Source organism: Protopterus annectens, chromosome 17.part0 (assembly GCF_019279795.1).
Source record: "Protopterus annectens isolate FY-2018-M chromosome 17.part0, PAN1.0, whole genome shotgun sequence".
Taxonomy (NCBI): Eukaryota; Metazoa; Chordata; order Ceratodontiformes; family Protopteridae; genus Protopterus; species Protopterus annectens.
In genome coordinates this window covers 736,673,018-736,700,281 of record NC_056751.1, presented here as the reverse complement: position 1 = coordinate 736,700,281, position 27,264 = coordinate 736,673,018, and the positions used below count along the sequence as shown (strand labels likewise).

Genomic DNA, 27,264 nt, shown 5'->3' with positions numbered 1-27,264 from the left:
TTGATGTACCACATGACTGTGGTGTTGTCTGTCCTTATCATCAAATGGCCTTCTTTGAGGAATGGTCTGAATTTTGGATTGCCAGTTTTACTGCCAGCATTTCTTTTTGGTTTATGTGCAGATGCAGCTGGTCTTGAGTCCACAATCCTTGTATGCATTTGTCCAGCATGTGCGCCCCCCATCCTAGGTCTGAGGCGTCCGTTGTGATGGTTTGGCTTGCTTGAAAGTTGTGGAAGGGTAAGCCTGGGTTTGACTGGCATGCTTGAGCCCACCATAGGAACTCCTGTTTTAGGCATGGGATTAGTGGGATTTCGGTTTCTAAGCTGTGCCTGTGTTGAGACCATAAATTCTTTAGGTACCACTGTAGCTTTCTCATATGCAGTCTGGCATGTGGGACCAAGATTATGCATGATGCCATGAAGCCCAAGGCCTGCAGAACTTTTCTTGCTGTTAGTTTGTTCTGCTTTGTTAATGCCAAGAAGTAAAGAGGGAGTTTTTTGTTTTTCTGCAGTTAGGAATGCCATTTGTTTTACTGTGTCCAATTCAGCCCAAGAATGTTCTTGTTTGGGATGGTATCAGCCTTGACTTTTGTAAATTGACTGTGTATCCCAGGGCTTACAGCAAGTAAATGACCCTTTGTAAATCTGTTGTCAGCTTGCTTTTGTTGTCCGCTTGTAACAGGCAGTCGTCCAGGTATGGATAAATTTGGATTCCTGTAGTCTGCAGTGAGCGATTACTGATGCCAGGCATTTTGTGAATACTCTGGGTGCAGTAGATAAGCCAAAGGGCAATGCTGAGAATTGATAATGCTCTGATCCTGCAAGAAATCTGAGGTATCTTCTGCAATTTGGTCGAATGGGGACGTGCAGGTATGCCTCCTTGAGATCTAGAGTTACCAGCCAACACTCCTTGCCCAGCATGGGAAGGAGTTGCTGTAGTGTCAGCATTTTGAATTTTGGGACAATGATGTTTGTGTTTAAGACGGACAGGTCGAGAATAGGTCTCCAACTTTTCTCTTTTCTTGGTACTAGGAAGAGTCTGGAGTAGAATCCTTTGCCCTGTTCTGTTATTGGTACTCTTTCCACAGCTCTCATCTTTGCTAATTTCGCTATCTGCTGTAGAGCTTCTGTTTTTTGATTTGGAGGTAGGTTTGGCATTCCTCTTTTTACTGGTAAGGTGTGGAAGTGGAACCGGTAGCCTTGGTCTATGGTTTGCAAAATCCACTTGTCTTTTGTGATATAGTGCCAATTTTTCGAAAATAAGGCTAACTTTCCGCCTAAAGGTGCTGATATTTGCTCCCTGGTAGGTGGTGTCAGAGCCAAGTCACTGTGATTGTCCTGTTGCAGTGGCAGTGGTTGTGTCTGTGCCTCGGTTATTGCCTTGCCACTGTCGTCCTCTGTAGGCACCTCCTCTGGATTGATTTCTGCCTCTAGAGCGTCTATTCCTGCCCCTTTGGGATTTTGTGGAGTCTGGAAAGGACCAATTTTTGGCAGGCCAGTTCCTGCTAAACCTTGGGGGCTGAACCTGTAAGAAATCTTTAACTGTTTGTACAGATTTTGCCTTTTCTTCCATTTTCTTCATTACTTGCTGGGCAGGTGTACCAAATAGACTGGCCTTATCCATAGGAGCATCCAACAGCTTTGCTTTAACATGATCCGGTAAGACCTGTTCTTTCAACCATGCATGCCTTCTTATCACTGTGCCAGTCATGGCTGATCTAAATGAAGCCTCCAGTGCATCATAGCCACATTTTAAGGAATGGTTACTAACCTGTTGTATGTTATTCACCATTTCTAATACATATTTCTTATCTAAGGATTCATCAGAGGACAGCTTTTTAGTTAACTGATCAAGCATAAACTCTTGGTATTGGATCATATGAAACTGACAGTTTAAAGCTCTAGCTGAGAGAGTAGCAGAGGTGTAAACTTTTTTCCCCCATCTCTCTAAGGACCTGGATTCCCTTTCAGAAGGAATAGGGTTTTTTGCTGAGGTCGAGGCTACTGCCTTAGGCCCCTGGGATATAGTTTCGGGATCTGCAAGTGGGGCCTTGTATAGGTGGTGATGAGTGTCTGGCACCCTGTAAAATCTATCTGGTTTGGCAGGGGCTGGAGGTAAAGAATCAGGAGCAGTGCAAACATCATTAAATGCATCATCCACAACAGGCAGTACAGGAGGTATAGCTAAGGGCCTATGTTGTGGTAAGTGCAGAAAAGTCCTAAGCCTTTTTCTTGAATCTGAGAAATCTTGTCCCTGCCTTTGGAATTGTTCTCTCATGGCATGTAAGGTTTCCCCAAAGGAAAATTCCTCTGGTGGAGAGGCAGCTGGAATGGATTCTTCAGCATCGGAATCTTCATAAGTAGAAAAAGGAGCCTCTGGCTGGTCTGTAATGTCTGAGTCATCCGCAGAATCATCAGAGGACACTGGCTCGGGGGGCTCTGCTCTAGGTCTCTTTTCAGGGGGCTGAGAGGCCCTGTCTGGGTGAGATTGGGATCCCCTAATTAAGGATATTAAATCCTCTGCCAGAGTAAGCATTTGTGAACTTGAAGTGGGCCTGTGTGAGGGGGGCTTAACAGGCACTGATTTAACAGATTTGGCTGCTTTAGCCCTGGCAAAGGCCTTAATAGACATGGCTGCAGGAGGCCTAGCAGCACCACGTGCTGGAGTAGAGACATCCAAAGGGATGGTGTCTGATAAATCACTAGGAACCACAGTAGTAGGCAGAATTTCTGAGGCCGATTCAACTAAGGTAGCAGGCGCCTCAGTAGTAGTCATGGATTCGGCTATAGATTGACCGGTTTTCTCGGTTTCGGCCGAAACCGAGACACTCGCGGCTTGCTTAACCGTGGTTTCGGCCGAAACCGCGAGTGTCGGTCTTTTTCTTTGCGTTTTTTAACAATTTGGGTTGTCGGAGGATCCGACGGCATAATGTACGCAAAATCTGAGCCGAAAAACTGTTCAGCAAACTCCGACCGACGCCTAAGCGTTCGTCGGTTGAAGGAAGCACAGGCCGAACAGGCTGCTACGTCGTGGTCTGGGCCTAAGCAAGGCAGACAGTAAGAGTGGAAATCTTTATGAGGTATTTGTTTCCCACAAGTTAAACAGTTATTGACTTTTTCTGACATCGGCTGAGGCAAGAAAGAGTCCCCAACGGGGTACTTAGCTTTTTAGAAGTCTTCGAAGTAGTATTCGGTAGTAGTAATCTCTGGATCTGACCGACCGGCACTTGCGAACAGCTTCTGCTTCGGGCGCCACACGGCAAGAAAAACTGGGGAAAATGGCGTCGGCTGATGCCTTTATACCCAAAGACCAGCAGAGATGACGTCGGGTGAAGTGCGACATCAGCCGAAGCCGGACCCAGACTTTGGAATCCGGCCAACCGAAGGGCTGCCTGACGACAGGACAACCCATTTGTTATGACTGCAGATGCATCCATGAAGGACATCATCCCCATTTATCTTGGGTAATGTATTCCCAGTTTTTTGCATGCAGGACGAATTTTCCTCCTAAAGGTGCAAGTACTTGAGCAAGGCTTGGGGGAGTTAAGGATAAGTCATTGTGCAAGTTTACCATAGGGGGGTGGCTTCCTACTCCCTGTTTTGACATGGGAGCACCCCACTGCTTAGGTCTGTGCATAACCTGAGACTGAAGTCTTGGGGGTCTGCTGTCCCTGGGTTTGGACTGAGAAGGACTGGAAAGGACCAGTTCTTTGAAGGCCAATGCCTACCGAATCTAGGTGGCTGTACTTGTAAGAAATCTAACAGTTTGCATAGATTTAGCTTTCTCCTCCATCCTTTTGAGAACAACTTCTGCTTTACTGACAAATAGGCACTCTTGCTTTAAGGGTGCATCCAGTAATTTTGCTTTGACATGATCTGGCAAGTTTTGTTCCTTAAGCCAAGCATGCCTTCTAAGAACAGTCCTAGTGACAGCAGCCCTGCAAGATGCTTCTAAAGCATCAAAACCACACTGCAAAGTATGTTTACCAACTTGGTCAGCAGAATGCATTAACTCTTGTAAATCTTTGTGTTATACACAGTCAGGAATCAACATAATTTTCTGTTTAATTAGCCCCATAATATGCTACTGATACTTTAACATATGACACTGGCAATTTAAAGCCCTAATGGCCAGAGTAGCAGAGGTGTATACCTTCTTACCCCATCAGTCTAAAGCCCTAGAATCCCTGTCAGAAGGGGTAGGATTCTTGGCAGTAGTAGCCTTAATGCCTTTTGGTCTTTGGGAAAGGGTCTCTGGTTCCGCAGTAGGATTCTTGAAACGGAATTTGTGAGAGTCAGGTACTCTATAGTGCCTGTCAGGTTTCCTGGGAGCTGGAGACAAAGTATCCGGGGTAAGGCTGGATTCCAAGACGACATCATCTACAATCTCCAGAACAGGAGGGATAGCTAGAGGCCTGTGCTGAGACGGGTTTAAAAATTCCCTGAGTCTCTTTTTGGACTGAGAGTAGTCCTGGCTTTTCCAGTAGAAATGCTCCCTAAGGGTATGCAGGGTGTCACCAAAAGAAAAATCTTCTGGAGGGAAAGCAGAGCGAATGGAATCCTCTGCATCAGAATCCTCATAGGTAGATAAGGGTATGTCCTGGTAGTCAGAAGGAACAGAGGTATCAGATTCCTGATCAGAAGAATCAGAAGGAAAATCAGTTCTAGGTCTCAGAGGGGGAAGGCTGACTTCCCCTAATTAAGGTAATAAGGTCTTCAGCCATTCTAATCATTTGTTTTTGAGGCCTGTGGACCAGAGAATGCGCTTTGGTCGTCGGTTTCCTAGGCGTAGCACGAACTTTAGGCCTGAGAAATTCAGTATTTTTGGCTTGAAATGAAGTAGTCGGTTTAATATAGGCCTGAATACACCCTCAGAAGCCGGTGCCTGCACAGCAGCTCTGGACCCATCCAAGGTAGAGACATCCGCAGGTTCCATAGTCGAAGAAGCATCTCGCAGCATACCGGACTCCGAATGGGTCTAAGTAGAGGCCTGCGAATCTGTTGAAGCGGGTATCAGGGGCTGCAAAAGCGCCTTACTGAGTATCGGTGGACTGGTGACTAGCTTAATGGCAGCATCATCGACAGTTTTGAACCTATGCGGTCTGTCTCTGTCTTTATCCTTACATTTTTTCAGAAGATCGGCAGTCGGATGGCTTACCGATGCCATTTCGGAGTATGGAGATCGAGAGCGAAAGTATTTAGCTACAAAAATTGCCCGACGAAGAGTTCGGAGGTTGAACAAGGTACAAAACCGACAGCGAGGGACATCGTGGTCTGGGCCTAAACAGGTGACGTAGTAAGAATGAAAATCTCTATGAGGTACTTGCTTTCCACAGGCAAGACCATTATTAATTTTTTCTGACATCAGTTAGAGCAAGAAAAAAGGATTCCCAATGGGGTACTTATCTTTTAGAAGACTTCAGATCTGAAACTCGAAAATGAAAATTTCAGGAGTCGGCCGACCAGCACTTGTGAACTGCTTCTGCTTCGGGCACCACACGGCAGGAAAGACTGATGTAATGGCGTTGGCTGCATGTTTTATACCTCTGATGACCTGATGTCATGGAAGAAGCGACAGCATCCGACGCAGAAATCCCAAGACTCTGGTATTCAGGCTGGCTGAGGGCTACTTGGAAGCAGATAACCCAAATGTGATGACTGCAACAGTGAAACACGAAGAACATCTTGAATGATATACGGAAGTGAGTGGAGAAGGGGGAGTAAGGAGGTGTAAGGTATGAATACGTGCTTGTTCATATTTAGGGGTATAGTTTAACCTGGGTTTGAGCAAGAACAGTCTCAGAATTTGGTTAGAAAGTCTTTCAGAATGTTTTTCTTGAGATACAAAGTAGAACAGCAACCTCAATTTCTCTTCAGAGACCAAAGAGCCAGGTAACTTTACCCCTGGGGGAAAAATAGGTTTTGCATACATGATTTAGATGAAGGTGGTCCCTAGCCACCCTGAGTTGGTTCTCATTACTTCTACATTAAAAAGCTTGTTCACAGGCTGGGCTGCACATCTCAATTAGGTTACTGTGAAGATGAAACAATGGCATTTTTTCTAGGTAATTACTGGCTCCATGTCAAACCGCCTTCAATCGGACTCTGCCTACTTCTTTCTCGTACTAAAGAATCATCCCAATACAGTACAGGGTTGACACACATCAGGAGGAGCCATCATACAGGTAGCCATGTGGGTTGGTTGTGCTCTAACCAGCATCCTGGTGATACGGACATTTGTCTAGCCTAATTTCACCATGTGGGGGGGCAGACCATCCACATCCAAGAAGGGTCCCACAATGCCTTTACACCTTGAAATGCATGCTCTTTACACTCTATAATGAAGGTTACCAATAAGTAGTGGCTTGGGGAGCAAAAAGCTCACCCTCACCTCCAAGGAGAAACGCAATGATGCCACCCCCCTCTGTGCAGAGTTTGTGGCTGGTTGCACTCTGCTCTCACCCTTTCTCCTCTCTAGGACCAGCATGCCCAGTGATGCCCCCACCCTTCGTGCAGCATTTGTGGCTGCATGCACCCCATTCTCTCTCTTTCTCCTCTCTAGGATAAGCATGCCTATACTCCCCTGCCAGCTCTATGAAAAACGCAAGCCACAAACTGAACTTAGTCAAGGATTTATCCTTTTAAACCAATGCAGTTGGCAGGAAAACGACATTGCAATGACAAAAGTACACTTAAGAGTACAGTCATATCTCTATTTCTTCATACATTTACTTATAGATACAAAGTTACCTGTGGGCTCTGAGGTATCTGAAGGCTGTCGCTGGTGACTGGGTACTGGCAGTCGTTTTTCATTTACAGAGTAGCCCGGAGAAAGGCTGCCTAACCTGCAGGACAAAAAATGACCAAGATTGTGAAGACTGAAGAGTGATGGCCATAACAAACTCAAAAATGCAAACTGAATTCCTCTAATATACAAGTCCAGGACCAACAAAATTAATGGGAGTGGAGTACAAAATTGTCTTATCTGGTGCCATCTAGTAAAGTTTCCTTCCACCCCACAAATCATTACAACAAAGCTGTCTGAGTACAAGTGGTTTTTTTTTTGTTTTTTTTTTTATCATACTCGGGGAAAACAACAGAAGTACAATAAAAGTATATTAATTTGCAGAAAGAATGAAAGACTCAATCCCCGCTTCAATTACAAAGTACAATACGTGAAAACAATGTGCTTCAACTACAGCAAATGCTTAGCTGCTTTCTTAAAAATCTATTAATCTCAATAATAATTTTGACAGCTGTTAACTTCTTATTTAAGACCTGCAGCACTATATTTTTGGTCTGTTGCTCAAATTTTTTTTTTTTTTAAATAACAGCTCTTGTTTGCCTGCGGTGTGACATTAAGCAAATCATCCCTGGTAGCCCCAGAAAAGAAAATGTGTGGCCAGTAACCTATCTGGTTTACAAACACGTATCATTTAAGTCACTAAATAATGACAGACATTTGAGTTTAATGCTTTATATTCTTTGGAAAATGTATGGTGATGAAAAACCTATTAGTTTATCAACTTTCTAAGTTAATGACTGCAATATTTAAAGTTATCCCTGATCTGGGGCTCTGCCCCCTCCCCCCAATTATTTTTTTGGCTTTGTCCATTCCTTGCACTAAGAGGATGAGAGCTTCAGAGTCCTACATACAAGTCTTTAGTTCTCCTAAAGCGTATGACATCTGTCCACATGGTAAGGAGTACACAGCCACCAGAAATTAAAAAAATGTGGAGCTTTTCATGAGCAGAGCAGAAAGAAAGGAATCAGAGAACAGACTGGAATGCTGCAAAAAAGGCCACCTAATTATGCTGTTAAACTGTACGAAAGGACTTGCCACACATGAAAAGCAAATGCAGTAGACAAGCAGCAGGGCACAGCTTACAAAACGTGTACCTGAGAAATGCAACATCAGTCCTTCATACTTGTATGTAACGAAATACAAAACTCTGTCAATATCTAAGGCAAGGAACAAGGCCACCTGGACTGTGACAGTTAACTCTGAAAAATCCTAAACTGTACCATGTAAACATTTAGGTTTAGTAAACAAATGGTCCTTAGTTCAGTCGAAATGTAAAAATAGTTCTTTTCAGAAAGAGTTCCAAATTATTTTTTTTTTTTATTTATTTATTTTTTTTAATAAATCTCTGCCCTACTGATTGAATGCTGCAATGTAAAAACTTCACCCAGGCACACAGAATGGTAATTACGACATTTACTCCTTGGATCATCACGCTTCAGGGGAAACACGAAAAAGCTGCAAAGGAACTACTTTTCGGCTTTAAGTCACACAGCCTTCCTTTCTTAACCAATTAGAAGCACAACCCAGCAAATTTAAAATGTTTCCATGAGTCTAAACTTTTTGGAAAGCACTTGAAATCTGATATCAGCAAAAATCACAAATTTAAATTTAAATATCTTACACGTGTCAACAGAGTCATGGGACAATCTATGTAATTTTTTTCTTTTTTTAAACCAGTGAAGTAGAATCCCTCTACTACACGCATAATCTTAAAGTCCCATCACTACACAGAGGAACTTTTCTGAGTTTCATATGGGATGGGGCATTAATTACAGTAATCTAAGAAATGAACAGATCTGATAATTTTATCTTCCTTTCAGTGTTCTACATATCAATTATGCTAGAGTCTGTATATAAAGTTTTTACCCTAGGTTATTCTTTCTTCAAACAAAACCTGGATTATTAAAAAAATACATACTCATTCTGCAACTCATGGCTAAACAAATATGATGATAATTATACAAATAAAGATAATTATATTAACATAGCAGAAATGTTCACACTGTGTCGGTTAAAAAAAAACAAACATACAATTAAAGTCCTTGGGAGGGAATGAAGCACAAAGAAGAATCTTCAAATCAAGAATTTGGTCTCAAGTATGGGTCACACAAATCGCCTTGTGATTAGGAGTGTCACACATGGTGAAGATAGCACTACCACTAACAATGGAACAAATACAGCTGTACCACTAACACTCAGAGCAAAATCAGTTACTAAAGCAGGTATGGAAAACATACAAATATACCAATAACAAATACATGAATAGCACTTAGGTACAACTCAATGCGTCAAAGGACACGCAAGCAACTCCTAATTTAAATGATGCAAAAATTTCACTGGTCACCCATCTTCAAGTCTAGCAACACTAAACCTTCAAAGGCACACAACTTCAACTTACAAAATACAGCTGTGTAAATAAACTTACTACTACACTACAAGTTTGACTGATGACTGCTGCAGTACCCTTAGCTATAAGGGTTATGTTCTTGACAGGATATTGCCCACATAGCTAAAACTACTGCAGCAGTGATGAATATGAACATCTTAAAATTACAACTTACAGCTAGCAGTTATGTACGAAAATAATTTCTTCAGGCATAATAATTGCACAATCGTGTCAGTCACCACCTCCAGACAGATTTTCCTGTTATCAACAAACTGAGCTTTTTTTTCCCCAAATATTTTTATTAATAAAATGTTTAAAACTGAATGCAGTTCAACATATCTTAATATATATAAAACAATTTTCTGGTTAACAACAAAAATATCACAAAAAAAGAACTTAACACACCAACAAACTGAGCTTCTTGAGGTCCAAATCACCCAAAGACAAATTATCACTTTACAGAATGCTACAGAAGACCCTCCATTTCTCCTGATGAACATAAACAAATTTCTAAATGTGTCAGCTAAATTGCCTTAAAAACATAAAAGACCATGTTGGGACTACAATTATCTAACTATTAACTGGGATACCTACACTACTAATGCTGGGTATTATCCAAAGATTCTTTGTTCTAAATGCTAAATCCCTAGAACAAAAAGATAACCTACCAACTAAAGGTCCTAATATTCCTACATCTTCTCTACCCAATGTGACAACCTTCTACACCACATGTACCACACCTTAGTTTCTGGTCAAATCCGATCATAATTCAGTGGTCTTGTCTATCAAGACAGCAAACAGTAAAATCACTGCAGCAAATATTTCAGAATTTATTTACTTAGTTAGCTAGTTTACTGTTTGCTTAATGGGTGACAACTGGTGAAAGACCCTTTTCAGCCACTAAATGAGCCTTTTGCCAGAGCAAGCGACATACAATAATACACAAAAAAAACAAACAAATCTGAGCACAGCATAACAAAGACATGCACAACAATTCTCAAAATGTAAAACAATAGATCTTTACATAAAGCATACATCTTCAACATTACACAGTTTAATAGTTTAGAACTCTACAAAGTTCAATATTACAAGCAAAAACTGTACAGTTGCACAAGTCCTACTTACCTGCAACAGTAGATTTTCGAATTTCACCCTGCCTCAGTGACAGTGGCATATGGGTTCTGTGCTGCACAAACTCACCCACACTAGCAGCTTTCCAATGCTCAAAATCCTCTCCTCTGGCACTCTGTGGTAAGAGATTGCCAAGTCCCACCCATCAGGGAAAGCTTAACCCCTGTAAGAGCACTAAGTTATGCAGGCCTTTCAAAAGAACCAAAAAGGGTCACAACCAAGAAATCCCTGAAACCAACCAATTCATAGCCACAAATAAGCACAGCCAAACTACAATACAACAAGGCTGGATACCACTGAACTAAATAGAAAATAAGGACAGTAGGTAGGGCCTAACACTGAGAAACATATGATTAAAAGGATTAAAATATGATTTTCTTTTTCTAGTATAGTAGGCTTTCTTGCCTCCAACAGTATCTGCTGCATGTCCTTAGTGAACAGGTGCCTCTAAAGGGAATCAAGACCCTATCATCCAGACAAGTCAATAGTGGTGTATCAAACACCACTGCTCTTGTCTGAGTATATGCAGCCTGTGACTAAGCTTGTGGTAATCACCCCTGGTTATTTCCAAAAGAAGGAAGAACCACGGTTGCCTGGACCAGGATGAGGAGTTAACAAAATTGGAAAAGGAGGGTTGAAAAATTTTACGGATTCCCTGTATCAGCTTACCTCTTTCATCAAACATTTTGATCACTCCTGCAGCGGAGGGGCCAAAAACTACATCTCTGTCAAAAAAAGAACTTAAAATCTCATTTTTATCATCATCTGGGAGGTTCTCATGATGCAGCCGTGCAACCCTCCTCAGAAGAATAGCAGTGGTCATAGCCTTCAAAGAAATATCAACAGAGCCACACACAGACTGTAAACAATGAGCAGTGACCTGAAAATAGAAGACATTCACTTATTTAAATCAGATTTTTCCTCACAAGAAGACAATGCAGATAAGACATTCCTCACACTTTCATAATTTCTGAAAATCAGTTACAGAAGCATACACTTTTTCGCCCGTACATACCACTAATCTTACCATCATTATCAGAAAGTGCAGGATTGGAATTAAGTGTTTAAAAGCATAAGGATAAAGTGAAATTATAGTTGCTGGATCAAGCTTGGATAGGGTATATAAAAACTTAAAAAGAATAAGGAACTTCATACATCCTATCTGCCTTTTTACCACCAGCTGGCTATAAGGAAAATTGCAGGAAAGCTGACAGAACTGAAGGAATGGGTGAAATTCTAGAAATTCCTTCTGTAACAGCTCATAGTATTTTCTGAGGAAGTGAGAAACCTCAGTGCTCTCCCACTGAAAGCACTGGCACATTCTACAAATAGTCTCGGAGAAAGAGAACCTTCCACAGGTAGAGTCAGAAAAGTACAGTTGTGTACACTTACCATATATGTCGATGTTCGAGTGTATTCCTGAAGAGAATAAAGATTCTGAATCTGAGCAGGAGGATAACGAGACAGATCAAGGGTTTTCTCTGAAGATATCGGACGAAGACTCAAAGGAGTGCTTAGATGTTCTTCGTGTTTCACTGTTGCAGTTGTCACACTAGGTTTATCTGCCTGCAGGTAGCCCTCAGTTGGCCCGAATACCAGAGACATAATGTGGCAGTTGTTGAAGCTCCAGGACTGACGTCAGGTCATCAAGGGTATAAAAACAGGCAGCCGATGCCATTACATCAGTTTTTCTTACCCCAAATGTCAGGAGCCCCCCAATAGGGATCTAAGTTATCGTGGGGGAAAACACCACCAGTAAAAAGTAAATACCAATACCTCTGAAAAGGGGGGAGGGTAGTAAAAGGCATAGAGAGTTTAGACAAACAGAGAGAGAGAGAAAACAGGGGGCTGGAGGCTGGCAAACCAGGACTGCAACAGTGAATACACTCGAACATCTATATTTATGTAAGTGTACACAACTGTACTATGTTCTTTGTGTTTCGCTGTTGCAGTCATCACACTTGGGTAGATTCCCAAAGCTGAAGAAGGGTGGAGGCAGTCACGAAGAGTTGGGGCTGGCTAGAATGCCTTGCAGGACTGCTGTTGCAAAACCTGCCCTGGATTTGGAAGACATAAGCAGGTGGTAATGCTTGGTGAAGGTGTAAACAGAACTCCAGGTAGCAGCTTTCAGGATGTCCCTGGTAGAGACTCCCCTGAGGAATGCTGCAGAGGTAGAAGTTGCCCTAGTGGAATGTGTTCTGACCCTCTGAGGGGTTGGTTTCCCCATGGTGCTCATAGCAGAAATGGATGCAATATGCTATCCATTTGGAAACTGTTTGTTTTGAAATGGCCTTGCCCTCTGCCCCTGTTGCAAAGCTGACTAGTAACTGGTCAGATTTTCTGAAGGGCTTAGTCCCATCAAGGTAGAAACTGAGCTGTCTGTGCACGTCCAAGGAGTGCAGGATCTTTTGTCCTTCATTTTGAGGATTAGGGAAGAAGGTAGGCAAGTGGATGAATTGATTGAAAGCCACACTGGACACCACTTTAGGGAAACCCTGTCCGCATGGAAAATAATGAAGGGTTCCCACAGCTATAACTGCTTGTAGCTCAGACATTCTTCTAGTTGAAGTGATGGCCAGAAGCAAGGCTGTTTTCCATGAGAGGATTTTTAGCTCTGCTGACACTGCAGGCTCAAAATGGGGTAGCGTGAGCTTTTCCCAGTACAAAGTTAAGGTCCCAAGCAGGGCTGGGTGCTCTCCTTGGCGGCCTTAAGTTGTCTGCCCCTCTCAGGAACTGTTTGATAAGAGGGTGAGAGAAGAGAGGTGGCTCAGTGCTGTAATGAGCCGAAATGCCAAAGGCATGGATCTTAATGGAGGAAAAGGATAGGCCTCTGTGGAGTAGATCTGCTAAGTAATCCAGAATTAGAGGCAGGGAGAGCAGGATTGTGTCCTCTCCTTTAGAATGAATCCAGGAGCAGTACCTTTTCCACTTATAAGCATAAGATTTCCTTGTACTGGGTCTTCTGGCTTCAAGGATGATGTCCAGCGCCTGGTTGCTGGGGGAGAATTCAAAGAATAAGCCAGGCTGCAAGACTGAGGGTTTGCAGTTGTGGATGCAAGATCTGTCCCTCTTGTTGAGAGAGCAGGGTTGGGTTCTGGTGTAGGTGCCAGGGTGGCACCGGTAACAGGCTTCGAAGGAGTGTGCACCAGTGTTGGTGTGGCCAGTCCGGGTCTGGGACAATCAGAATTGTCCTTGGTCTGTCCTGTCTTATCTTGAGCAATATTCTTGAGAGGAGGGGCAGAGGGGGAAAGGTATAGATTGAGAGACTTACCCACTGGAAGGATAGGGCATCCACTTTCCAGGCCCTGCTGTGAGGTATCCTGATGCAGAACCTGCTGAGCTGGTGATTGTAGGGGGAGGCAGAGAGAGCCACGTCTGGGGCCCCCCATTTCTGAATCAGAAGGTTGAAGGTTCCACTTGTGTAGGTCTAGGAAATTTCTGTTTAAATCGTATGCCAGTGAGTTTTGTCTGCCTGGCAGGAATTGAGCTTGTAGATGGACCTGCATGTCCAAGGCCGTGTTCCACAGGGCCATGGCTAGTCTGCAGAGCGGGTAAGAGTGGGTTCCCCACTGGTTGTTGATGTACCACATAACTGTGGTGCTGTCTGTTTTTATTAGTAGGTGTCCTGAAGAGAGAAGGGATCTGAAAGCTGTCAGAGTGTGCTGCACAGCTAGCATCTCTTTCTAGTTGATGTGCAGATAAATTTGATTTGGGCTCCATTGGCCCTGAATGCACTCGATGTCCATGTGTGCCCCCCAGGCATAGCCTGATGCATCTGTGGTTAGGGTATGGGTGGCGTGGGGTTGGGTAAAGGGCACTCCCTTGTTGAGGTTGTATGCTGCTGCCCACCAAAGGAACTATGTCCTTAGACAGGGTATTATGGGAATGACAGTTTCCAGGTCCTGAGATTGTTGGCAATAAAGACTTTTTAAGTACCACTGAAGTTTCCTCATATGCAGTCTGGCATATGGAATAAGTAGAATGCAGGACGCCAAGAACCCTAGAGCCTGCAGGACTTTCCTTGCGGATAGCTGGGTTCTCGTGGCCATTTGAGTGAAGTAGCCTGTCAGATAGGCTTGTTTTCCTGGAGTAAGAAATGCCATATGGGTTGCTGTGTCCAAGCTTGCTCCAAGGAATACAATATTTTGACTGGGGACTAGTTTTGATTTCCTTTCGCTGCTGGTGTACCCCAGGGAGGTTAGAAGTTGTTTTTACAAATGTCAGGTGCTGCAACAACATTTCCTGTCTGCCTGAATCAGGCAGTCGTCCAAGTATGGGTAAATTTGAATACATCTCTGTCTGCAGTAAGCAATGGCTGGGGCCAGACATTTTGTGAATACTCTGGGAGCTGTGAATAAGCCAAAGGGAAGTGCAGAGAACTGATAATGCACAGATCCTGCCCTGAAGCGTAGATATTTTCTGCATGACTCCCTTATAGGGATGTGCAGATAGGCTTCTTTTAAGTCTAGGGTGACTAACCAGGCATAGGTAGAAGCTGCTGCAGGGTGCGCATTTTGATACCACCAGGAAGGTGTTGAGAATGGAAAGATCCAGGATTGGGCAACAAGTGTCCTCTTTTCTGGATACCAGGAAAAGTCTGGAATAGAACCCTTGGCCTATCTGTTCCGCAGGAAGAGGTTGAATTGTCCTTATAGAGAAAAGGGATTGGACTTGGATTTGAGCCTCTGCCCACTGGTTTAGAGGGAGGTCTGGGAACCCTTTTGGGGTTGGCAGTGAGTGGAAGCAAAATATGTACCCCTGGGATACAATGTTGAGGACCCATCAGTCTTTGGTGATGGGAATCCAGTTTTTTGCATGAAGGGCAAGTTTTCCCCCTAGGGGCACAAGCAGTTGGGCAGAGGGGAGTGGAGCTGAGCAGTCACTGGGAATTATTTCCGAAAGGGGGTGGTTTAACACTCCCTGCTTTAGAGGTGGAGGCACTCCAGTGCTTAGATCTCTGCATACCCTGAGACTGTAGTCTGGGTGGTCTGTTTCCCCTGGGCCTAGTTTGAGATGGCCTTGAAGGGGCTGGAAAGGACCAATGTTTCGAGGGACAATGCCTACTGAATCTAGGAGGCTGTACTTGCAGGAATTCTTTGACTGTCTGCATAGATTTAGCTTTTTCTTCCATCTTTTTAAGAACCTCTTCTGCTTTGGTGCCAAACAGATTTTCCTTGTTCAAAGGAGTGTCTAGTAACTTGGATTTGACATGATCTGGCAAGGTCTGCTCCTTAAACCAAGCATGCCTTCTCAGTACAGAACCAGTGACTGCTGCCCTGCAAGCTGCTTCTAGGGCATCAAAGCCACACTGCAATGTATGCTTGCTGACTTGGTTTGCAGAATGCATAAGCTCTTGCAATTCTTTATTTTCTGCACAGTCTGTAAAGGTAGCTACTTTTTGCTTAACAAGTTCCATAATATGCTGTTAATACTTCAGCATATGAAACTGACAATTCAAAGCCCTAATGGCAAGAGTTGCAGAGGTATATACTTTCTTACCCCATTTGTCCAAAGCTCTGGAATTCCTGTCCGAAGGGATGGGATTCTTAGCTGTAGTTGCCTTGATACCCTTAGGCACCTGGGAAATGACCTCTGGGTCAGCAGTAGGATTTTCGAAAAGAAATGTGTGAGGGTCAGGTACTCTGTAGTACCTGTCTGGTTTCCTAGGGGCAGGGGGTAAGGTATCAGGAGTAAGACTAGATTCCATAAAGACATCATCAACAACTTCCAGGACTGGTGGTATTGCTAAAGGCCTGTGTTGTGGCAAGTCTAGAAATTCTCAGAGACACTTTTTGGCCTGAGGATAATCTTGGCATTCCCAGTGGAAATGCTCTCTTACAGTATGTAAGGTTTCACCAAAAGAAATATTCTCTGGAGGAGAGGCAGAGGGAATGGATTCCTCTGCATCAGAATCCTCATAAGCAGATAAGGGCATGTCTTCATAATCAGAAATCTCAGAGTCGTCGGACTCTTGGTCTGTTGAATCTGCTGGGGACTGGTCTCTTTTTCTCTTAGCAGGGGTAGGATGACTTCCCCTTATCAGCATAATAAGGTCTTCTGCCATTCTAAGCAATTTATTTTGTGGCAAGGGGAGCTGCATGCGCTTTGGTCATCAGTTTTCTAGGTGTAGTGCATACTCTTGGCCTTACAAACTCTGTAGTTTTAGACAGAACTGAAGTAGTCTGTTTGTGTCAAAAATCAATAGTACAAAGAACTTCCTCAGAAGCCGGTGCCTACTCAGCGGCTCCGGACCCATCCAAGGTAGAGGCATCCACCGGTTCCATAGTTGAAGAAGAGTCTTGCGGCATACCGGACTCCGAACCGGTCTCAGTAGAGGCCTGTGAATCCACTGAAGCGGGCATCAGGGGCTGCGAAAGCACCTCACTGAGTACCGGCGAACTGACAACTAACTTAACTGAACCATCGTCGGCAGCTTTGAACATGTGCTGTCTGTCTCTGTCTTTATCCTTAAGTTTTTTTCAGAAAATCGGTAGTTGGATGGCTTACAGAAGTAATTTCGGAATACAGAGATTGAGAACGAAAGTATTTAGTGACAATAAGGGCCCAACAACGAATGGTTCGGACATTGAACAAGGCACAAAACCAATAGCAAGTTACATCATGGTCTGGGCCTAGACAAGTGACGCAGTAAGAATGAAAATCTCGGTGTGGTATTTCCTTTCCACAGGCAAGACAATTATTAACTTTTTCTGACATTGGTTAGAGCAAGAAAAAAGGCTCCCCAATGGGGTACTTAGCTTTAGAAGGCTTCAGGATGATTCAATTCGTAAATGAAACCTTAGTTAGTGGCAAACCGGCACTTGAGAACTGCTTCTGCTTCGGGCTCCTCAGCAAGAAAGACTGATGTAATGGTGTCGGCTGCCTGTTTTTATACCCCTGACGACCTGACGTCCTGGAGCGACAGCAACCGAAGCAGAAATTCTAAGTCTCTGGTATTCGGGGCAACTGAGGGCTACCTGCAGGCAGATAACCCTAGTGTGAGGACTGCAACAGTGAAACACGAAGAACATCTAAGCACTCCTTTGAGTCTTCATCAAATATCCTCAGAGAAAACCCTTTACCTGTCTCGTTACCCTCCTGCTCAGATTCAGAATCTTTATTCTCTTCAGGAAAGGAGGTACACCACCTTCTTTTACCAGAAACTACTGTATAAAAAACATTAATAGCCTGGATTACATCCTGTGCCAAACCCAATAAATTAATCTTGTCTAAAGAAACAAAGTGGAGTAGATACACACTTAGTTTTCTGTTTATTTTTGACAGCAGAAATGGGACCAATAGTGCTCTTAGTGCAGCAGCAGCAGCTTTCCCACAGATGGGCACAACATTCTGACAAAACAGAGGGTGCTCTCCTTGTTCCCACTCCCAGGCTGACAAGAGTGCATCAGCCTTGCCTTCTTGAGGAGACCCCAACAGCCGCAGAGGACTTAGCAAACCTCTGATCCATAATGGCTGCGACTGGCTGATGGATATGGGGTAAAAGATGAGTAGTCTGAGGTATAACTACAGGCCACACCAGGGTCACAGACCTGCGGCTGAGGCAAACTGCTAGCCTGCTGTGACTGCAAAGGCTGTTTGCTTAACTTTTTCTTTTTGTAACTGGAAAAATTACCGACGGTGGGCCCGACAGATTGTTCCATGGTCAAGACAAAATGGTGCCACTTTCCAGGGAAAAACAAGTAGCAAATACCTATAAAAACAAAACGTCTTTTAAAAGCCACCTTTTTCACAAACATGGTAAAAAACACTTTAAAACACTCTGCCAGCCTCACAAAGTAAAACGAGCACAATTTCTCCACAGAAAAAATGGTTTTCAGTAACTTTAAAGACAGGATAAAAGAATGCTCCCGTTTAAAACAACAATATAGTCTTGAGGCAGACTGTAAAAGCACAAACTCCTAGCTCTGAAATAACTTTCCTAAACAGAAAAGTATTAAAAATAAACAAAAAATTATTGAATGGAAGTTTCCTCCCCCAAAAGAGACTTATCTGCCCAGCAAAGGAACAATTCAAGCCAAGCGTCGATCCTCAAAAGCTTCAGGAGTGCATTCTTCAGTGGCAGTAATGTTCTGAAAGGCTTGGTCCCCAAACTTGTCTTTTAGTCAGCTAAACTTAAGCTGCCAGACAGTTTTGGCCATGTGGAAGGTATCCTGAAGGTTTGGAACCTGGTCTGCAGTTGTATCCTTGGCAGGATATAACCTATATAGCTAAGACTGCTGCAAAAGTGATCAATATGATGAACACCTGGGAAATTAATGGCTAGATTCAGGAAACATTCAGAAACAACTTTTGGAAAGAAAGGATAGTACATGAGACCTCGTTCTTTTGGAAAATCAGGCAAGGTTAGCCCACCACGACAGCTTGCAGCTCAGAGATTTGCCTTGGAGATGTCAGAGCAATAAGTAAACAGCTTTCCATTTGATAAATTTTAAAACAGCCTGAAAGGCAGGTTCAAAAGGAGATAATGTCAAATTTTCAGAACGTAACTGAGAGCCAAGGAGGAGGAATTTATTTTTGAGGTGGTCTCAAATGCAACACTCATTTCATAAACTGTTTGACCGCAAAATGAAATGAAGGGGAATCCACAGGCAGACAAGTAGAGATGGCCGAAAGATGCATCTTGACAAATGCATTAAGATAAGCCATTGTTGAGTAGCTGACACAAAAATTTCAAAAGTAGATGGGTAGACACTATACTGGGCTCTCTGATGTCAGTTAGACACCATCCAGAAAGTTTCTTCCACTTATAAACATAAGATTTTCTCTTAGGTGCAGGTTTTCTTGCCTTCTTCAACACCTGCTACACATTCTCATGAAGCCAGTGCCTAAAAGTTATCAAAACAGAATCATATTGCTCTACATTAGGGTGCACCAGTCACGTCTGACACTGTGTAAGCATATCCAGAGTGTGAGGAAGCTTGAGATAATTGCCCTTGTTTAATTCCAATAAAAGAACCAACTTTGCTTGAGCCAAAAGAGAGTAAACCACAATGATCCTTGGTAATTCCTTCTGAATCTTCAGAAGTACCTTGGATATTGGTGAAAATGCATAAAGGAACATTGCTAAGGGAGCAAAAATGCTTATGTCCTCCAAGCATGGATGCAAGGATGTCTTCAACAGAATTTGTCTACCTGTCTGTTTTGAAAGAAAATGAACAACATTACTTCAAATGTTTCCCACATCTGGACCAAATCCAGGGAGACTTCTGGTCTTAAGTCTCCACTCATGCGGGTCTATCAAGGATCTGCTTTGTCTGTCTGCCACTAGGTTTTGTTCAGATGAAATGTAAAAGGCCTGAAGAGTCGGAGAATGCTACACAGCCAGCTCCCAGACCATCACTGCTAACCAACAAAAAGAACAGGACCTTGTACCCCCTCGTTTGTTCATGTACCACATAACTGTGATGTTGTCCCCTATTATTGGTCAAGGCCAACAACAACATACAACTGTGGTGTTGTTTGTGACCAGTAAAAGTGACCTGCAGACCCTACTTGGTGAAGACCTTTAAAGGTCTGAATCACTGCTAAAATCTCTTTGATGTTTTTATGCTTTGTATCGTCCAAAGGACCCCATGTGCCTTGCATATGAACTCCCCCAGATCAGTGCTCCCCATGCAGAATCTGTAGAGTCCATCCAGACTTACTGAACTGGGAAAAGCGTAGGTCTGGACTGAAAGATATCTGATCCCTCCATGCTGGGTCCAAAAAAATTTTAAATCGCCACTGAATCTTTCTCATGTGAAGTCTGGCCAGTAGTGTCATGAGAATCAACAACGTGAAGAGGTCTAGAATTTCGAGACAATCTCTTCTGGAGCTGGCGTCTTAAAGACAGAAATCCCTGAAAATGTTCTCAAAATTCAGGACTTTGCCTTCTGGTAGAAAGGCCATACATTTTTCTGTGTCCACCATATACCCCAGGAAGACTCTACTCTTTGCAAGGGTGTAACACATGACTTCTGTAGGACCAACTAGTTGCTGGGAGCAACTGGAATGTGATAAGCATCCTTCAGATGTAAAGTCACAATGAAACAGTGATCCAGAAAAAGGGGTAGGACCATCTGCACAGTGAGCAGTGTGAATATGGGTACTTTCAGAAAGGTATTTAAGTATGACAAATCTACCACTGGTGTCCACTATAGCTCCTTTTTGGTTCCCAAAAAACTACTGGTGTGAAATTCTTTTCCTTTCTGTGGTGCAGGAATTGGTTCATTAACCCCTGCTTGCAACTTATGAAGGAGTACCAAAGAGAAACATCATGTCTGATCTGGAAGGTGTGTGTGTGTGTGTGTGTGTGTGTGTGTGTGTGTGTGTGTGGGGGGGGGTGAAGGGAGGAGAATTTTCTGTCCACTGCCACGGGTAATTCACATTGAATTATTCTTAGCACCTACTTTGTGGCCATGCTGCTGGGATGAGCAAAAGCCTGAAGGAAGGGGAATTGGGAGGAGGAACAGAAGGAAGGGATGGGATCCACTGAGTCTTGGTACAGTCATTCTTTAGCAGGGGAATGATTTTTATTAGGAATAGAAGTCCTTTTACTTGGCTTTGAAGAATTACTCTCCTGTCATTTCCCCTTGGTACCCTGACTTTTGTTAGGCTGGGATTTTTGTCTGTTCTGCATTTTTAAGTTGGACAGCTTAAGTGTGAACCTGAGAACATGAAACATTCAAGATACTCTGTGCTCCAATTTGCCTCTATCATTCCACTGTCTAAAATATTTGGGTAGCAGCAGGACCAAACACAAATTCAGAACTTAAAGCACTCAAAAATCTCTTTTTGTAAGTCCTCAGAAAAATTCTGGTTATGTAACTAAGCACACCTTTTCAATTAAAAAGAAGTGGCTGCAGCATTTCCAGAAAAAGTATCCACATGTTCCAAGACACTCCTCAAAGCACATTTCGAAATCTGAGTCACATTAGAAACAATCTCATTCATATAACATTTCTGGTCAGCGGGCAAAGATACAGCAAAGTCATCTAAACTGCAAGCACACTGCAAAATAAATTTCCGTGATAATTTAAAATTCTAAAGACTAAATTACTAGACTGAAAAACCTTTTTCCTAAGATTCTAACCACTTTAAAATTGGCAGCTGAAAAAAAAAACAGCTGTGTCAGCTGGCCAGTGAGCAAAAAAAAGCTGCAAGATCAGAGTACAGCTTGTATTTATTCAAAGCCTTTTTAAGAATTGGCTTACTAGCCAAAGGGATTTTACATGCAGTTTTAAAGACATCTTCCAAGGCCGATAAAAGAGGGGGGACAGTCAAAACCTTTGGAATCTCAAACTTAATAATATCATAAACTCTGTCACTTCCTGGCAGAGCTCCAGATTGCTTCCAGTCAAATATTTCTTTTACCCAAGCTAGAAGTGGGATTGTCAAAGAGATGAAGAAAGTAGACATGAGTATAACGAGATGAGGCGCATGGCAAAGAGAGGTGGCGAAGGCTATGGATAAGGCATACAGAGAGTTGTATGAGAGACTGGACACTAAAGAGGGAGAAAAGGACCTGTACCGATTGGCTAGACAGAGGGACAGAGCTGGGAAAGATGTGCAGCAAGTAAGGGTGATAAAGGACAGCGAGGGAAACATACTCACAAGTGAGGAGAGTGTGTTGAGTAGATGGAAAGAGTACTTTGAAGGGCTGATGAATGAAGAGAATGAGAGAGAGAGAAGGTTGGATGATGTGGGGATAGTGAATCAGGAAGTGAAGCAGATTAGCAAGGAGGAAGTAAGGACAGCTATGAAGAGGATGAAGAATGGAAAGGCTGTTGGCCCAGATGACATACCAGTGGAAGCATGGAGGTGTTTAGGAGAAATGGCAGTGGAATTTTTAACCAGATTGTTTAATGAAATTTTGGAAAGTCAGAGGATACCTGAGGAGTGGAGAAAAAGTGTTTGGTACCTATCTTTAAGAATAAAGGTGATGTGCAGAGCTGCAGTAACTACAGAGGGATAAAACTGATCAGTCACAGCTTGAAGTTATGAGAAAGAGTAGTGGAAGCTAGGTTAAGAAGGGAGGTGATGATTAGTGATCAGCAGTATGGTTTCATGCCAGGAAACAGCACTACAGATGCAATATTTGCTCTAAGAGTGTTGTTGGAGAAATACAGAGAAGGTCAGAAGGAGTTGCATTGTGTCTTTGTGAACTTAGAGAAAGCATATGACAGGGTGCCTAGAGAGGAGTTGTGGTATTGTATGAGGAAGTCGGGAGTGGCAGAGAAGTATGTAAGAGTGGTACAGGATATGTACAAGGGTAGTGTAACATTGGTGAGGACTGCGGTGGGAGTGACAGATACGTTTAAGGTGGAGGTGGGATTACATCAAGGATCAGCTCTGAGCCCTTTCTTATTTGCAGTGGTGATGGACAGGTTGACAGATGAGGCCCCGTGGACTATGGTGTTTGCAGATGACATTGTGATATGTAGTGATAGTAGGGACCAGGTTGAGGAGACCCTGGAGAGGTGGATATATGCTTTAGAGAGGAGAGGAATGAAGGTCAGCAGGGCTAAAACAGAATATATGTGTGTAAATGAGAGGGAGGGTACAGGAATGCTGAGGATGCAGGGAGTGGAGTTGGTAAAGGTGGATGAGTTTAAGTACTTGGGATCAACAGTTCAGAGTAATGGTGAGTGTGGAAGAGAGGTGAAGAAGAGAGTACAGGCAGGGTGGAATGGGTGGAGAAGAGTGTCAGGAGTGATTTGTGACAGACGGGTACCAATAAGAGTGAAAGGGAAGGTCTACAAGAGGGTAGTGAGACCAGCTATGTTATATGGGTTGGAAACGGTAGCATTGTCGAAAAGGCAGGAGTCAGAGCTGGATGTGGCAGAGTTAAAGATGTTAAGATTTGCACTGGGTGTGACCAAGATGGACAGGATTAGGAATCAGTATATTAGAGGGTCAGCTCAGGTTGGACAGTTTGGAAACAAAGCAAGAGAGGCGAGATTGCGTTGGTTTGGACATGTGCTGAGGAGGGATGCTGGGTATATTGGGAAAAGGATGCTAAGGACAGAGCTGCCAGGTAAAAGGAAAAGAGGAAGGCTTAAGATGAGGTTTATGGATGTGGTGAGAGAGGACATGCAGGTGGTTGGTGTGAAAGAGAATGATGCAGAGGACAGGAAGAAATGGAAACAGATGATCCACTGTAGCAACCCCTAACGGGAACAGCCGAAAGAAGATGATGACCCAAGCTAGCATCTGTGGAAAGGTGAACACCTGCTTAGGTTTTTGAACCTGTTCACTTTCCGAAGAATTCGACTGGATGGACTTAAGGACTGCTTAGTGCTGTCTGCCTCAGTGTCCCCATCCAAATCTGTGATGCTGGAATGATCTCTACAGAAGGTAGCCCCATGGTCATCCTGAACAGGAGCACAATCTCTGGGATTAGCTGACTGTAAAACCCTCTTATCTAAGGAAACCACATCAGCCCTATACATGGTAATAACCTGACTGCCTGTCCTCTGCTGAAGTTTCCATTTCTTCTTAGAATGAACTACACCATAGGATAAAATATCTCTGGACAGAGTATTGGGTCTAGCAAGGGGTCTCTAACCCGAAGCTCTCCTGCACCTAAAGGGTTTGGTTCTCTCACACCTGAGGCACATACTGGAACAGTCACAGTTGATGTGTTTGACCCCCTGACCATAGAGGGCTGTGGGCTCTCACCAGAGGGTGAAAGAGGAAAAAGATAAATGGTCTACAAGCAAGCTTAAGACAACAGCAGATTCAAATACTGCATATACTAAAGCATGTTTTAGAAGAGTGTCTTTTTAGGTGCAACTGAATTTGATGGGGGGCAGCCTTATCAAGTATGGGGTGCAGTCTTACCATAAGTCAGAGGGAAAACACCAGCAAGAATAATGAACTGACACTATTAAAGGCTAAGGGCAGGAATAGTAGAAAATATAAACTATGTCTCCGCAACAAATATAGCTAAACTGCATACAATATAGCGAAAACAGTTTAAATTGTGCCAGGCCTTGTTCTACAATCTGGCAGTGCAGTAAACAACAGAACACACACAGACACACACACACACACACACACACACAGTTGCCAAGTAAAATGTACTTGTCCAAATAGTGACAAATCAAATATATGCCCTTAAATAAAAATTGAAATATTTTTAAAATAGCATAAACGTATTCTTACAAACTCCCTTACCAGAAATGAAAAAAAAAATCTTCATTAAAGATAAAAATGGCTCTAGCAGTGTTCAATCAGTGGTAATTATCATATAAATGAAGAAAAAACTGAAACAATTCAATATTTCCAGGTCGGAACATCCAAATAAAGCAATAAACAGAAACAAGAGGCCTACTTGTTCAACTGACACCAGAGAAAGTACAGTTGTGTACACCTACCATAAATGTAGATGTTCGAGTGTCTTCACTGTTGCAGTCATAACTGTAGGGTGCTCCTGCCAGCAGGCACCAGAATCCCAAAGTCTGGGTCCGGCGTCGGCTATCCTGGCGTCACGCCTTGGTACATAGCCCTCAGCCGCGCCATCTTCTCCAGCCTTTCTTGCCCTAGATGTCAGAATACCTCCAATAAATCAAAATGAATCCAACAAAGGAAACACAAATACACCACAAAAAGGAAAAGGGGACAGGAGAACATCTACATTTATGGTAGGTGTACACAACTGTACTATGTTCTTCGTGTTTCACTGTTGCAGTCATAACTGTAGGGTGGAATCCCAAAGCAGTGTAGAGAGGGAGGAGGTTTTAGATAGAAGAAGGGGAGGCAAGAATACCCTGCAAGACAGCAGAGGCAAAGCCTGCCCTAGACTTAGAAAACAAAGGGAGATTGTAGTGCTTGGAAAAAGTATGCACTGAACTCCAAGTGGCAGCTTCCAAGATATCCTTGGTAGGTACTCCTCTGAGAAAAGCTGTAGAAGTAGCAGCTGCTCTAGTAGAATGACTTCTAATGGTTCCAGGAAACTGTTTACCATGATGAGTGTAACAAAATCTGATCCCATAAGCAATCCATTTGGAAATGGTTTGTTTAGAAATAGGTTTTCCAAGTGAACTGGAGGCAAAGGAAACAAACAGTTGGTTAGACTTTCTGAAATCTTTAGTCTTGTCCAAGTAAAATCTTAACTACCTGTGCACATCCAATGAATGCAGAATCCTCTCCCCTTTATTTTGAGGATTTGGAAAGAAAGTAGGAAGGTGAATTGTCTGATTCAAGGCCACTTTCGAAATCACCTTAGGCATGAAAGTAGGATTGGTCCTCAAGGATACTCTGTCCTGATGGAAAATAAGGTAAGGTTCCACAGCCATAAGAGCTTGCAACTCTGAGACCCTTCTGGCAGAGGTCAAAGCTAACAAAAGAACAGTCTTCCAAGATAGAAACTTAATATCTGAAGATGCAGCAGGCTCAAAAGGAGGCAAAGTAAGTTTTTCTAAAACATAATTAAGATCCCAGGCAGGGACCGGAGGGGTCCTTGGAGGTCGCAAATTCTTAGCCCCTCAAAACTGCTTCACCAAAGGATGTGAAAAACAGGAGGATCAGAACTGAAATGAGAGATAGCAGAAGCATGAATCTTAATGGAAGAAAATGAAAGTCCTTAGACAAAAGCTCCGAAAGGTAAAGCAAAATAGAGGAGAGATCAGGAACCTGAGGATCAGAACCTCGGTCCTGCATCCAAATAGAAAACCTCTTCCATTTAGAGGCATAAGATTTCCTAGTGCTAGGCCGTCTAGCTTCCAAAAGAACATCCAAAACTTGCTTGGGAAGACTAGAGGCAATCAAATTCCTTTGAAGAGCCAAGCTGCCAAGCAAAGGGTCTTGAGGGTGGAATGTAGCAACTGACCCTGATGCTGGGACAGAAGCGAAGGACTCAGTGGAAGAATCCAAGGAGGCCCCGAGAACAGGAGTTTTAGAGTCGGATACCAAAACTGTCGAGGCCAATTTGGAGCAATCAAGATGAGGAACTTGGGCTTGTCCTGCTTTATCTTCAGTAGTACCCGAGGCAGTAGAGGAAGAGGAGGGAAGGCATATGCAGACAGACTTTTCCAACTGAAAGACAGGGCATCCACTCTCCATGCTGTTTTGTGGAAGGACCTGGTGCAAAAGCGAGGCAGCTGATGATTGAGATGGGATGCGAACAGATCTATCTGGGGACATCCCAAACTGCAGTAATCCTTTTGAACAAGTTGGTGTCTAGCATCCATTCGTGAGGATCTGAAATGTTTCTGCTCAGGCTGTCTGCTAAAAGATTTTGTTTCCCTGGAATGAATTGAGCCTGGAGATGCAGATTCAAATTTAGAGCGGTGTCCCATAAACTCATAGCCAGTCTGCAAAGGGGGTAAGAATGAGATCCCCCCTGCTTGTTGATGTACCACATGACCGTGGTGTTGTCTGTGCTAGCAGAGGCCCTGGTTGTAAAAGGTGCTTGAAGGCCAAAAGGGCATTTTGAACTGCCAACATCTCCTTCAGATTGATGTGCCAGTGAAGATGGTCCTTTGTCCAGGTTCCTTGCTGGCAATTGTCTAGAAAATGTGCTCCCCAAGCATAATCCGAGGCGTCCATGGTTAGGATTTGAGTAGGTTGAGGGAGACGAAAAGGTTTTCCTTCGTTTAAAATGCATGCCCTTGATCACCAGAGGAATTCCTTCTGGAGGCAGGGGATCAGAGGAATCAGAATATCCAGATCGTGATAATGCTGTGACCATACACTTTTCAGATACCATTGAAGCTTTCTCATGTGAAGCCTTGCGTTTGGAATCAACAGAATGCAGGAAGCCATGTAGCCCAGAGCCTGCAGGAATTTCCTTGCAGTGAGCTGAGATAGAGTTGCCAAGGTGTTGAAAGTAGAAGCCAGCTGAGTTTGTTTTTCTGGAGTGAGGTAGGCCCTTTGTAAGGTTGTGTTTAAAAGGGCTCCCAAGAATACCATTTGTTGAGAAGGGATTAAATGTGACTTTT

At 43.4% G+C, this 27,264-nt stretch overlaps 1 protein-coding gene across 7 annotated transcripts in view; it reads right to left on the bottom strand.

The window, feature by feature from the left end:
- The window catches only part of ARHGEF11 (Rho guanine nucleotide exchange factor 11), a 4,318,379-nt gene that overhangs the window by 3,759,504 nt on the left and 531,611 nt on the right, over positions 1-27,264 (bottom strand). For all 7 annotated transcript variants that reach the window (XM_044059024.1, XM_044059020.1, XM_044059026.1 and 4 more), the window contains one exon: positions 6,750-6,844. In XM_044059024.1, the coding sequence (XP_043914959.1) occupies positions 6,750-6,844 (95 nt within the window). The remainder of the gene's footprint in view (positions 1-6,749; positions 6,845-27,264) is intronic.